The sequence below is a fragment of the Acomys minous genome (assembly GCF_964271855.1).
Source record: "Acomys minous genome assembly, chromosome: 14".
Taxonomy (NCBI): domain Eukaryota; kingdom Metazoa; phylum Chordata; class Mammalia; order Rodentia; family Muridae; genus Acomys; species Acomys minous.
Window position 1 is genome coordinate 107,948,563 of NC_140496.1, and position 14,981 is coordinate 107,963,543.

At 43.6% G+C, this 14,981-nt stretch overlaps 1 protein-coding gene across 5 annotated transcripts in view; it reads left to right on the forward strand.

Annotated features, from left to right (window-relative positions):
- The window catches only part of SLC44A5 (solute carrier family 44 member 5), a 282,035-nt gene that overhangs the window by 241,552 nt on the left and 25,502 nt on the right, over positions 1 to 14,981 (forward strand). For all 5 annotated transcript variants that reach the window (XM_084755474.1, XM_084755473.1, XM_084755476.1 and 2 more), the window contains 4 exons: positions 2,679 to 2,804; positions 3,913 to 3,973; positions 8,773 to 8,896; positions 9,200 to 9,283. In XM_084755474.1, coding sequence (XP_084611600.1) covers positions 2,679 to 2,804; positions 3,913 to 3,973; positions 8,773 to 8,896; positions 9,200 to 9,283 — 395 coding nt within the window. The remainder of the gene's footprint in view (positions 1 to 2,678; positions 2,805 to 3,912; positions 3,974 to 8,772; positions 8,897 to 9,199; positions 9,284 to 14,981) is intronic.

Genomic DNA, 14,981 nt, shown 5'->3' on the forward strand with positions numbered 1-14,981 from the left:
AAATATTTAGACAACAGTTTTACAACACGTACATTCAGAAAAACAACAGCAGTAGCTTCCCCCTAGGGCCTATGTATTCCCTGTCTGTGTACTTTTAAACAGGCTTATAGTACCAGGTATCAATTCTCTACTGTAGAGCAGGCCTGAGACCTAATTGGAAAGCATCTGGTTACCTACGTAACAGCCACGCCACTAATGTACCAGTGGGCACATCCTGGTGTCAGGTTGACATTGTAGCTCAGAGGGTTCACAGATGAGTAAGACATTCCAGCAATATGAAAACCATAATTGGTGCTGTGAGAATAAGCTATTGTTGACTACACAGCCCTAAGCAGCGCATCTGTATCTATCACCTACTCCACGAGTCAGGGGATGTGGCAGAAGAGTGCACAAAAAGAATTTAAAAGAGGATGGAGAAGGCTGCTGTGAAATGCAGTCTTCTGGACACAATGTGGTGGTTACAACCATGAGCTCATAGCAGGCATGTGCAAGGTGGGGCCCATCAGGATCCCAGCACAATGGGGGTGGGGGAGGGGAGGCTCATGAAGCACTATTAGCTGTTGATGGCCGGGTGCATGGTGAGGAGTTGTGTTCATCAGCAATATAGTCACTGGTAAGTTGCTGGTGACCCCATCCCCAAAATAACTCCCTACCTGTGGTTATCCAAGCAACCTTAATTACACTTCGTGGGTCATAAAAATGAAAGTAGAAGAGGAGTTTCAGCAGGGAGGGAAGAAGATGAGAGAGAAGTGATGGCGGTATGAAATACATTGTAGCATTATGAAAAACGTCTAAGGATTGTAACGTTGAGAAAGAATAATTATTAAGATTGACAGGAGAAGATGGAGTGGGTGAGGTCGGGGATTTCCACAGGAGGAGCCTGACTGGTGGAGAGGGGCACAGAAGCTGGTGCAGCCCTCTCAGTTTGATGTGGCTTTTATGTCTTTTATTTTTTTTTAATTTTTAATTAATTTATTCAGATTACATCTCAATTGTTATGCCTTCACTTGTATCCTCCCGTTCCTCCCCCGCTCCAGTTTTATTTCTTTTAAAAACCACAATCAAAAGCAAAAATAACAGACCACACCTCACTGCTTCTACCATCTTTTAATGAAATTATTCACTGGGTTGCTGTCACTTTGTCGTGGCTCTGCGGAAGCCCACAGTAAGCTGGAGCGTCCCTGATGTTCTCCAAGTCCATCACTGTAGAGTGACTGCACAGGAGGCCTCTCTTGCTCATTCCTGCATAGTACTGATAAACGACTCTGTGGCAGATATCTGGACTTGACTCATTTCTCATGGTGACAAACTCTAATTATGTTTTCAGAATTGTGGGAAGTGCACGAACACACTAATGAATAGTTCCCGTGTACGTTAACAATTGTCAGGGGATTTCAAAGCCATTTTATTCATATAGAAAACAAAGCGAGATTCTAACCTAGAATACACACAGGCTCTGAAAAATTAGCCTTGAATTGTGCACCCAATCTGCTAATTCAGACAGCTATAGGAAAGCGCCTTATGAGGCAAATCACGGCAGAGACGTGGAGATGCTCCATGGTTAGCAGCACCTGCTGCTCTTGCAGAGGACCTGGGCTCAGTTCCTGAGAACCACGTCAGGTGACTCACAACCTCCTAAAGCTCCAGCCCCAGGGAATCCACTGCACTCTTCTGGCCTCTCTGGGCACCTGCATGCACATTGCACACATTGACATGCATCCACACGTGTGTACACACACAGGCACACACCACCACGAATCACCACCACCAACAACAACAACTAAAGTGAAAACCTTTAAATCGAGTTGTAAAAGACTCATCATTGTCCTATGGTAGAGGTCCCCAAACCTGCACTTAGAACTAACCCTCACAGGCACACACTGAACGGATATGAACTCAGGACAATCCAAGTGAAGTGAGTGGCTGTGAAACATTACCTTACAGTTATGCAAAGCGAGGAGCGTGTGGAAACTTCTGTTTCTCACAACTATTCGTGGATCTGCATTTACCAAGTTAAAAATAAATCCATCTAGAGTTTTTAAACTTAACCCACACTTACACCTGTGTATGTGTATCACACACACACACACACACACACACACACACATGCACACATACACAAATGTACACACAAACATATCACAGACTAGAATCTGCATATGAGCAAGAACCGCTGCTTTGGCTTCTGAGTCTGGGTGACCTCACTTAATATTATGCTTTTCTAGAGAGCTTGGTAGTAAGTGTGTGAGGAGAGATGGATGGAGGGGGGGGAAGGGAAGGAGGACATGGGATGAAAGAAAAGAATATGGGGGTTACAAGAAAGGAACGGGAGCAACTGGGTGGATGATGGGAAAGGAGGGCTGCAATAACACCGGGTGTGAAAATGTTAAAATGTCTCTAATGGAGGATATGCTGATTAAAAAACCCAAGCCTAAAATACTGATATTGTCCAATATCTTGTTTTAGCACAAGACTGAGAAAGCAAGAAGCACATGCTGGTAGAATTATATAGTCAACTTAATTTTATACAATGAAACTAGAGCCGTGGTTTAAGTCACTTAGATGGAAAATGATGCTCACTCCACACTGGCGGGGAATTCGGAAGCTGCCTCACAGCGAGGATGTCTAACCTTGGTTCCTTCCTGTCCTGCCAATCACTGAGCTTCTCTGCTCCACAGATCTGCGTCTCCAGGTGCCCGGAGAAATTCCAAACCTACCTTGAAATGCAGTTTTTGAACAAAAAAGACAAACACCACTGGGAATACTACCGCCAGTTCTGCAAGGCCACGGCCAGGCCTGTGAAGGTGCGTGCTCGAGCTCTGGCCTGCGAGGAGCTTAGCTGCTGTTTCGATCTTAAGTGGAAAAATGTCCAGATCTAGAAAATGAATGTTAGTGGTGCCGATCTAGTGAAACACAAGTTCACACGGACACTCAAAGCACATATTGCTCACGTCTTGGTGTATCAGTGTGCACACTTGTGGGGCAGAGAAGACTGTTAAGTCCGCGGAATTGGCCCCAGCGAAAGCCTGACACCAAGAGATTGCCCTGAATCTGGACAGGCTCACTGCTGGCAGGAGCTGGGGTGACATGTCAGGGAAAATCATCATTACAAACCACACTGCTCCACGGCACAGCTGATGAAGGCGCCTGCCACCTGACTTGGGTGTGATCCCTGACACTGACACCAACACAACAGAAAGAAAAGGCTGAATCTGGCAGCTTAGGACCTCCACATGGTGGCTTAACATGCATGGAACATCATACACACACACACACACACACACACACACACACACACACACACACTCTCTCTCTCATGCATGGGCACACTCACACACACAAACATACGCGCGTGCACGTGCACGTGCACACATGCACACACACATTTACAAACATACACATGCACACGCACTCTCATACACATGCATGCACACACGCACACACATGTAGACATTCACACACACACACACACACACACACGCACGCACACACACAGGCACACAAACACACACACACACTGCAATAAAAATGTTTGACATACTCAAGATATCCCTAAAGCTTTGTTATATTAAATACTACTATTTGGTTGTTACATTATAGAAAATGCTGGGTTTCCAGAAAATTATCAAAGGATTAGACATTCAGAGTATGAATAGAATATCTTCAGTTATGTCATGTTTTTATAAGGTGTGGGGTATTTTTGGTTTTGTTTCTGTTTTAATCTCTGTTGCGTCATTCAGAGCACTTACAGGCATTTTTCTAACAAGAATTTGTATGTAATAATCCCGCAATTACTGGCAGTGGAGGAGTGGTTTGGGAACATGAGAAGCTAAGGCGTCACCCTGATGATTTTGATGCTGGGGGTGTTCGCTGCTGACTTTGAGTGTTAACGAGCTCTCCCTTCCTTCTCAGTCCCTCTCAGATTTCCTGTCCCGAGGTGACTGTCCCTCAGCAGTCTACCCAAGCAGACCTTGTAAGTGCTAATTATTTTACCTTTGAAATATAGAATCTACCAAATTTGATTTAATTTCCTTGTAACACAGTTGAGGCTGAGAATGGTCCTGCCTCATCGTGACAGCCCAGTCAGTCAGGAGGAGTTTCTCTGGCCACATTTGTCCTTACTCCAACTGGGGCATTTCCAGCAGAGCTCTGGGAGGCTTGGGCCTTTGTACATAAGCATGTTGGAGAGCCATGGGACTGAGTGTAAGGAGCCCACCAGTGATTATATGTTTCTCTCCAAGGACCCCCCAAACAGCCATGCACACCTGCTCCTGACTTCAGTCCATCCAGAAATTGCCCAAGAAGCAGTTTCTTTTTTAAAAATATTTTATTAATTTGTTCATATTACATCTCAATTGTTAGCCCATCCCTTGTATCCTCCCATTCCTTCCTCCTTCTCACTTTCCCCTTCCTCCCCTCCCCTATGTCTTGTGACTGAGGGGGACCTCTTCCCCTGTATATGCTCATAGGGTATCAAGTCTCTTCTTGGTAGCCTGCTATCCTTCCTCTGAGTGCCACCAGGCCTCCCCATTAGTGGGATGTGGTCAAAAATGGGGCACCACCGAGAAGCAGTTTCTAAGTTGTATATCTTGCCTTCCTAATTTGACATTTAAAATTCTTCCGTGTTTCTTTGGTGCATTTGTATTTTGTCTCTTTACAAATTAAGTGTACGCTGATAAGGTGTTTAGAGAAAGTGAAGTAACCTCTCACCCTCCTTTCTGAGGGATGCTATTCTAATCACAGAGAAAAAGCCTTACATGAAGATTTCCAACACGGTGTTCATGCAGAGGAAGGCAGAACAATCAATGCAGAGCACTGAAAAGCACAGATGGAGCATCAGAGAGAAAGGAAAGGTTGCAATAGCCAAAGGCAAGAGGACACAGAAATATACAGTGTGTGAGAGGAAATCTCTTAGAACAAATAATATAGAGTAAAATGCATCATATAAAACAGTCAGTAAAATGTTAAATATTATAGACATTTTTAAAGCAAGCATATAGAATCTTAATTTTAGTGAATCCTAGAAATATTTAAGGACAAAGATCAGAAAGAAATATACCAAAAATATTAAGTTGTTTGCAGAGAGTGTGGGAAGAGGACAAAACTGGACATTTTCTCTTTCCTTTTCTGTTTTTCTATTATCCAATACTTCCTCAAGTTCTTCTAAAACAGAAGAAAGGCAATAGCCATCAATCTGAATAGGAAGTGAAATATGTTGAATTTAGTTGCACAAAATCTGTATTCCCATCATCTCTCTCTGGGCCATTAAAGACCCTGAAGCAGAGATTCAGGTCCCTGTGAGAAGAGACAAACCAGGAAGCCGTGCAGGTAACTCCACGTGGTCAAGAACAATGTTGAAACTTTTTATGGAAAAAGGAAAAATAGCAGTTCTGACTGTTGTATTTCATTTACTTCTCATGGTTTAAAATGAACATTGGGGTCAGGTGGTGGTGAGGCACGCCTTTAATCCCAGCACTTGGGAGGCAGAGGCAGGTGGATCAATGTGAGTTCAAGGCCAGCCTGGTCTACAAAGCCAGTCTAGGACAGCCAGGACCACACGGAAAAACCCTTGAGGACACAAAATGACTAGCCCATGATGTCCCACAGTCTAACAAAGGAGTGAAGGAAACACTAAGGTCAAAAACAACCAGCTGTGTCTTTCTCAGCACAGGATCAAGTGTCCCACTAAGTGGTCCAGTGTACAAGTGTTAACATGTGGTCCTTAAATTGCTTCCCCCTTCTTTCCTTCCTCCTATAATATTTATTTATTCACCTTAGAGCCTGATTCAGCCCCCTCCCTCCTCTCCTCCCAGTCCCCTACACCCCATTCCCCCACTTCCCTCTCTCCTTTTCAGAGAAGGGCAGGCCTCCAAGGGGTACCAACCCAGGCTGGCAATTCAAGTCAGAGCAGGACCGAGCACATCCTCTCCCACTGAGGCCTGACAAGGCATCCCAGCTAAGGGAAAGGGATCCAAAGGCAGGCAACAGAGTCAGAGACAGCCTCTACTCCATTTATTAGGGGATCCACATGAAGAACAAGCTGCTCATCTGCTACATATGTGTAGAAGGCCTAGGTCCAGCCTGTGCATGCCCTTTGGCTGGTATTTTAGTCTCTGTGAGCCACCATGGGCCCAGGTTAATTTACTCTGTAGGGCATTTTGTGGTGTCCTTGACCACTCAAGCTCCCTCTATCCTTCTTTCTACTCTTCCACAGACTTCCTGAGTGAGCTTGATCTATTGTCTGGCTGTGGGTCTCTGCATCTGTTTCCATCAGCTGCTAGATGAATCCTCTCAGAAGACAGTTATGCTGGGCTCCTGTTTGCGAGCATAGCAGAGTATCATTAATAGTGACAGAGGTTGGCTCTCGCCCATGGGGTGGGCCTTAAGTTGGGCTCGTCATTGGTTTGCCATTCCCTCAATCTCTGCTCCATCTTTAGCCCTACACTTCTTGTAGACAAGACAAATTTGGGGTCGAAGGTTTTTCAGAGTGGGTTGGTGTCCTCCCTCCCTCCACTGGAAGTCCCACCTGGCTACAGGAGGTGGCAACTTCAGTCTTCTTAACCCCCCGCTGCTAGGAGTCTCAGCTAGGGTCATCCAGTAGGCTCCTAGGAGCCTGCCCTGTCCCAGAGTTGCCTGCCCCAACTGATTTCTGTTCTCTCTGCCAGTCCTCTCCCCAACTCCGCTCTCCCGACACCTGATCCCCACCCCCTACCCTCACTAACCCTCTCCCATCCAGTTCCCTCCTTTGATTTACTTTAGATGTCTATTTTATTTCCCCTTCTGAATGAGGTTCAAGCATCCTCCCTTGGGCCCTCCTTGGCTTCTTTGGGCCTGTGGATTGTAGCATGGCTATCCTGTAGTCTATGGCTAATATCCACCTATGAGTGAGTGCAAACCATGTGTGTCTTTCTGGGTCTTGGTTTCCTCGGAGAGGATGATCTTTTTCTAGTTCCATCCTTTTGCCTGCAAATCGCAAGATGTCAAGGAGACAAAGTAAGATGATGTCAGAGGAAGAAGAAAAAGAATTCTATTTATTGTATTATTTTGATATTCAAAAAGAGAAAGAGAGAGAGAGATTTAGAAGGTAGAATGGAAATGGATCAGCAAGGCCGCCCAGTTCCCTGTAGGTGGCTAGTCAGCACATCACTTTATAGTTTTTCTTCATAAGTTCTGTACTTTCCAAATATATTATCGAGCATATTAACTAATAGATGCTAACAAATTGGAATAACAAGTCAGAAATAATATGTGGAAGAAGGGCTGGGGAGATTGTAAGCATGAGTGTACACTCAGGGGATGTATAGGAACCACAGGATTGGAACCACAGGAGAGAGCAAATATACTGAGGCCTGCTTGTGCCAACACCCCCCGGGGAAGGGGAGGATGAGTTCATCTGGCGACAGGTGACTGCACTGAGGGTGGGAGGAGAGATCACAGAGCCTACGACTTCAGGTCTGCCCCGGAAGCCGAGGGAAGAGCTGGAGAAAAGCAGGGAAGTGACAAAAGAAATCAGCTATGTCTGCAGACTTTGAGAGCTGGGAATGGACTGCCAAGGCAGGGAAGCTGGGACGGGCTTCATGAGGCTTGGTCACTCCCTGTTCCAGTTGCTTCAGGGTTTTAGGTCCAAGGTCCACATGCAAATTAGTGATATAGAAGAAAAAATATTATTTACTTACTTTTGATTTCTCTTACTGCTTCACTTAAAATTGGGTGTCTAATATTAAAAAATACATTTGCTACCCAGCATTAAAAAGAAGAGTTAAAATAATGTATTTATAGAGGTCAGGACTCTATTTTATCAAAATAAGACCATAAATGATTTAACTTTTCTGAGAAATGGCAATAGTCTGAAACAATGTGGCCCTCCATAGACAGTTTCCATCCGTCAACAACATGTACATAAAATCTCTGGTAAGGAGGGAAGTTATTAAGAATTCATCAACAGCCGGTTGCAGTGGTGCACACCTATAATCCCAGTACTTGGGGAGGCAGATGGATTTCTGTTAGAGGCCAGCCTGGTCTACAAAACAAGTCCAGGACATCCATGGCTACACAGAGAATCCTTGTATCAGAAAAACAAAAACAAAAAAGAACCCACCAACAGAAGTCCAGTCTTCATGGGAGCTTGAAGTTTGAGCTCTCTCCAGGAATTTCTCCAGGGAATTCTTTGCTCATCTCTAGTTTCTATGGTTTCATTGAGGAATAAAGAAAAATATTTTTGAAACAGGCTCTCTTACATCCCAGGCCGACCTTGGGCTCATTAGGCAGCCAAGAGTGTCTGTGACCTACTGATTCTCCTGCCTCCACTTCCCAAGGGCTGGGATTGCAGGCGTGTACCACTATAGCAGGACCCGCCAGGCGTCGTCCCCAGCCCCACCCAAGGCCTGTTAAAGTACCCAAAGTCGCTCATCATCCCAGCAGCTGTAGCTTTTCTATTAAAATGTGTTCAGCATATGTGGGACGAGCCAGTGTCCCTCAGTGTGCACATCTTATTTGTACAATTTGATGAACCTTTTGTGTGGAAGAAAATCAGCAGGTGGTGATGTCACTTCACACTTCAGATTATGATGCTGTTTTCATGCAGCCTCTCAACCACCAGGAAATCTTGAAGTTGTCCACAAAGGCCAATTAGCGTCTACCTAGCAAAGAGCCTTCCTGTAGGTGACAGAGGTTGTTTTTGTTTTTGTTTGTTGTTGTTGTTGTTGTTGTTGTTGTTGTTTAAAGGAGAGAATAAAAAAGATTGTTTTCTGTGGTTTTGATTCTCTTTTACAGTCCTGAAGAGATGTCTGCCTGATTTCTCAGCCATCAATGGTAACTTAACCATGGGAAACAGGGTACATTTTGAAGATGGAAGTGGAAGGACCAGAAAAGCCATAGAGCTCAGGGAGGCCGCAAAGTATGCTTGTATTACTATTTTCAGTCTTGGTGCATTCTATTATTACACAAAATATTAAAGTACCACTCAGAGCTGCTGGAAATTACTTCTGCACTTTGATAAAAGGCATGTGTCACTCTGAGGCATCCTGAAATGGCATTCAATAGATTGTTGTGGCTCATGAAAGAGTCACTGCTGTGATGTTGTTTAAAAGCGTGCCTTGAATGGAGTCTTGCAACGTCTATTGTATTGTAAGATGTTTTTTCCAAAATTAATCACAAATAATAATTAACCAAAAGTAAACTTTCCCTCCATTGAACTCAGTGGCATCAGTCAAATTCTTGATGCCAAGGCGATTGGGATGAAGGTGTTTGAGGACTACACAACTACGTGGAAATGGATCCTCATGTGAGTGACACTCTATGTATTTCTTCTCTACCCCGTTTGATGACCTCTGTAGACGCTTTAACGTCCTTCTTCTTATTAAAGTGCGAAAAGTGGACTCAGACCTCAGGATCATTTTCTTTTTTCCCCCTCACTGGGGTAAGGACAGAGTAAAGATATTTGAAAATATGCCTCAAAGAATCTAACTTTCAAGTTTACACACTAATTTACTAGTAGAACTGATACGTGTGTCAAGTCCCTGGCACAGTGTCTGGGGTCCTGTGTTTTTCTCTCACATGTCACAGAGGGTGGGTGTTGTTTGACTTCCATGGTTCTTTTTCCTCCTATGTCCCTCCCTTGACCCCAAAGGATCATTTGTAGTTTTTTCTGTGCTCTTCACACATGATAATAATTACAATTAAAGGTTATTCCAGTTTGGAGAGACTTAAAACACATATGAAAGTGGAGGTTTAGATTTCCAGACATAAGATTGTTATTTTGGAAAGCTGAAGAATGGGGTCGCTGTCCTGACGTAGGCAGGTGTTTCTGGTGTGTCTGAGCATGTGTTCTCTGCCACTTTCCAGAGCTGAGGAACTTCTTTGTTTCTTTGAGAAACCTACTAGTGACCAGGGAAAACATTAATGCTTCCTTGCTGACTCCGAGGTGTTCTATAACCATGTCAGCACTATTTCTCTAGCACACGCCCGTCTCTTGCTTGAGTAGCCCTGCATTTTGAAGACAGGTTCTTGGTGGGTAGCGAGATGGTACAGTGGTTAGAGTACTTGTGACTCCTGAAGAAACCCATAGTTCAGTTCATGTTGGATACGGAACAACTTCCTGTATTGCCAGCCTCGAGGATCTGGTGCTCCCTTCCAGCCTTTGTGGGTATCTGCATACAGACAGACAGACAGACAGATAGATGGAGAGACAGATGGACAGATGGATGGGCAGGCAGGCGGGTGGGCAGGCAGGCAGGAAGACATACACATACACACAGAGAAACACAGACACACCCCCACACACAGAGACACAAAACGCACATACATGCACCTGCACACACAGACAAGCACACACATGCACAGGAAGACAGACAGACAGACAGACACACACACACACAAAGAGATATAGGTCTTTCTGTAGTCTAGTCTGCCTTGGATCTCACTGTGTAACCATAGAGGTGGCCTTGAACTCCAGACTCCAGTTCCAGCCTCCCAAGTGCTGGGATTATGTGCAGGAGAGACATCATTATATAGTGTTAATGTGCTGGATAATCTGACACCCCCTGACTGTGAAGTCCTGTGTCTGTGCATCTGTGCTGTGTCCTCCTTCCCCATATGCTCAGAGTCCGGGGTTACTCCTTTTTGCCATTTTTATTTATTAAGTTCCAGAAATCAGCCAGGGGCGTTGTGCATACCAGGTAGGCACCCTGCCATAGAGCTACATCTCAAACTCTTGCATGCCATCCTTTAAAACCAGTTTAATGACACTTATGAAACGTCTATAATTTTTCTAGATGAGATACTTCCCCATCATGTTTCTCTCATATCTATTGTACCTGCTCACACCTCTCTCTATATAGCTACTTGTCTTCTACATCACATCTCTTATTCCATATTTTATTTACCTAGTTCTCTCCTTTGATAAAGTGACAGTTGTTTTTTTTCTTCCTTTTCATTTTTGTTTTTTTTAAACATATACATTTATTTTACTACACATGAATAAAACAAACTACACACAGCAGGGAGAACCATGAGACAATCGTGAGTTATATAAATGTTACATTCATAGTGATTTGGCTGTTTGCATTTATCAAACTTAAAGTAAACATCTTTCCTATCTTTTTTTTCATTTTTTTCTTCTTTATTAATTTATTCTTGTTACATCTCAATGGTTATCCCATCCCTTGTATCCTCCCATTCTTCCCTCCCTCCCATTTTCCCCTTATTCCCCTCCCCTATGACTGTTCCTGAGGGAGATTACCTCCCCCTGTATATGTTCATAGGGTATCAAGTCTCTTCTTGGTAACCTGCTGTCCTTCCTCTGAGTGCCACTAGGTCTCCCCCTCCAGGGAACATGGTCAAAGGTAAGGCACCAGAGTATGTAAACCTTAAACCCCTACCCAGATCTAGACAATGGACAGAACACTCTCCACAGTAGAGTGGAGAGTGGGATATGACTTTCTCACATACTCTGGTGCATCTTTCCTATCTTATTGGGTCTAAATTTCTGAATGAAATTCAATATCTATCATATTTCATCTCTATCAACTTAAATCCTTTATCTTGATATAAAAAGATCTTATCCCCTAGCCAACTAAACTTGATTGTAAAACTAAACTATCTGGTCTTTGACCCGACTCAGAGACTTGAGAAGGAATAAAACTTAAATACTTGAGTAAACTGGTAGTGCAGGTTAGCAGCTTCCAAAATGAAAACATGACTGAGACAGTTTACTGCCTGAACAGTCACCCAACTCTCTCTATAACGTTGTAGCATCATCTTTGGCCCTCTAGCCCAATATCTCTGCCAGACTTACTCTAGGGTAAGGAACTATTGAGAACTTGCTTTCCCTGCCTTGGCAGAGTTCAGCCACTGACTCTGCCTGCATCTAAACTTGCCCATTTTTAAGCAGAATTCTGCCTGTGCCCAGTGGCTTGTTTGTCACATTTGAAGCCAACTCCATAAGGAGGTTCTTTGGTATTCATCATCTTTTTTGAGGTTGGCTGGGTGTTGCCAGGAGTTAACTTGTCTTGTTGTCAAAGAATCTTTAAAATAATAAAAACATCTTTAAATGCCATATTCTGTGGGTCTCTGAGGCTTTTGAAGACCTTATCTAACTATTTTACCTTATATATCTATAGAATCATATCTATCTGTTAGACTTAGGATATATATTCTTGTGCTAAATCAGACTAGTATTTGACATGACCATAATTTGCATCAATATACAAAATTCTATACCAATGACTTAGAGATAACTTTCTTTGTGAGGAACATTAAGGCCTTGAGTTGAGGAATAGGTTCCATCATCTACCTTTTGTTCTATCCTCCCTCTATATTTCTATATCCTCCATTCTTTCTTTTCAGCTCCTATCTCCTTACCTCTGGATGAAAGATAAAGGAAAAGAAAGACATCCCTGAGTTCAGCCTAGTTTTCTCTCTGTATAAGACCAATAATAACTTATAACCACCTCCTAATGAAAATAAGCATTTGTAGACCCAGAGAGCAAACAGAAACCTACCCAACCCCCATTAGAGGGAATGGGATGTAGTTCTCTTAAGGTTTCTTCAGGCTGAATTGGAACATATGATACCTTAGAAGGGGTCAAAAATTGGGGAAAATGGTTAAGCAAGCCAAGGATTGCATTTGTGGTCCAAGTGTTGCGAGATTACAGGCTTAATAGGAGTCCTGTATGGGACAGATTGAAATGCTGGACCAAATAGGATCAGAAGCTTTCTACAACACTGTCTGGGGAGCTGTCCAATTCTGATGAGTTAACAACAATGGAGGTGTCTGGGGCTGGAGCAAGGGGGATGCAGGATGTTAGGGTCCAGCATGCTGAGAGGAATGATTCCTGTCATGTCTGATCCAGCATCAGTGTCTGGTTCTTTTTTTCTGAAAACATAATTTCTCACAAGCATTATACAGTTCTAACATTATAATTGTATGAGGTTTGTGGGATGTACAGAGCACTTAAGACTGCAAATCCTCCTTTATGCCATACTAAGTGTGGCCTCTAGTAATAAGTCACAGAGAATCTGTTGCCAGCGTGAGGCCTCTCTATGCACTTACATTCGTATCTCTGCCAGTCTCAGAGCTGTTCCCATGTAGTGGGATTAGGAATATAAATTACCTGCTTGTTCTGCAGTCTGAATTATGTACATCTCAATTACCACCCCTTCCCTCAACACCTCCTTGAAACTGCATCTCCTACAGCCAATGTTGGCGTTGAACTTTCTTATTAGCCAAGAAAGTTGGCTTTAAATTCCCGATCAACCCACATCTACCTCTCACATGCTGGAGTTAGTGTCATAGGCTACCATACCCATCTAAACTACCAATTCTTTAGGATGACAGCTACGAGTGACTTCTTAGCTCAAAGCATAGTTCTTAAAACAGTAGATGCACAGAGTTACGAGTTTAGAGGCAGTTACCTACAAGAAGAACTTTATGACAGGCAGATCTGGGTCCTGGGGTCCTCCTCAAACTAAGGCACCAGCCAAGGAGAAATAGGCAGTAAACTTCGAACCCCTACCAAGACCTAGCCGACGAACACGATATTCTCCACTGTTGAGTGGAGAGTGAGATCTGATTCTCACGTGAACTCTGGTGCCCCTTTTCTGACCATGTCCCCTGGATGGGGAGGCCTGGTGGCACTCAGAAGAAGGATAGCAAGTTACCAAGAAGAGACTCAATAATCTTAGAGCATACATAGGGGGAAGAAGTCTCCCTCAATCACAGACATAGGGGAGGGGAGAAGGGGGGAAGTGGGAGGGAGGGAGGAATGGGAGGAAACAGGGGAAGGGCTAACAATCAAGATGTAATATGAATAAATTAATTAAAAAAAAAAAAAGAAATGAGTGGAACAAGCTAGATACCATGTCTTCAACCACAGGGAATTTGGTAAAGTTAACACTGTGTTGTGAGTAAAATACTAAAGAATCATTTTTCAAAGTGTAGAGCTAGTTCCTTTTGTGAAATTTTACTCTTCACGTGCTCTGCTCGCAATAACTCTGTAGTTGAGGTTGCAACCTGCACTTTGCTGTAGTTAAATGGGCTTCCTACTGCCACAAACACATCACTAAGTAATTTCTTTAATTCTTGTTCTCTTGTTTGTTTTTCCTGCTCTTCCATTACACACCTCACCCAACACACATTAAACTCGTGTCCACTCCACACTCCTCACATCCCTGGAGCCTGAGCACCTCCCTTTACTTCCAGCCCTTCTGTTCCCAAATCTTTCATAAACATCATTGTCTTAAGTATTCCCTTTGAATCCTGCAGTAGAGTAGCCTTTCCACCATATTTAAATTTTAGTCATTAAAGTATCTACCGTCTCAAGAGGGAAAGGCTTTTGAAGTTAAAAGCGTGCATGTTCCTTCTCCTTGATACCACACTGTCATATATCAAGTGACAACTATTATGAGTGGTCTCCTGGAAGATGCCTTTTGAGACTGTCTTCCATAAAAACACCAGGTTCTGTTGGATGCTGATTGGCAGCTTATAGATTTCACCAAGGATGTGAGCAGTTAGTAGGAAAGTTGGTCACGTTTCCAGTATTCCTGAATTCTCTTTGAGGACATTGGACCAGAAGACTCTATTCTGACCTTCATTTGGGGTCAGAGGAGCGGGGGTGGATGTTGGACACAGCCTTCCAGTAGCTCAGCCAGGCTCCTGGAAGAAAATGAAAGCATATAGAAAATATTCTTGCTTCCTATGTTTGATAAAGCCACGTGGCCAGGAGACTAATCTTGCCTGCCTGTCCTGTACCTAGATTCCTTGGGACTCCAAATATATGCTAGGTGATGTCAGATATCTCTTGTTGCTCAAGATAGTTTACACGTGACAGAGACTACAAGCCATGAGTTCAGGGACTGTGCGGCAAGCTGTCTTCCACATTTTCCACCTTATCTATTCTATTCCTTCCAAACAACCATGGTCTGCGACATTGCTCTGAGTCACACAGAACATCACAGTTTCAGTATGGAGTTATTTTATAACT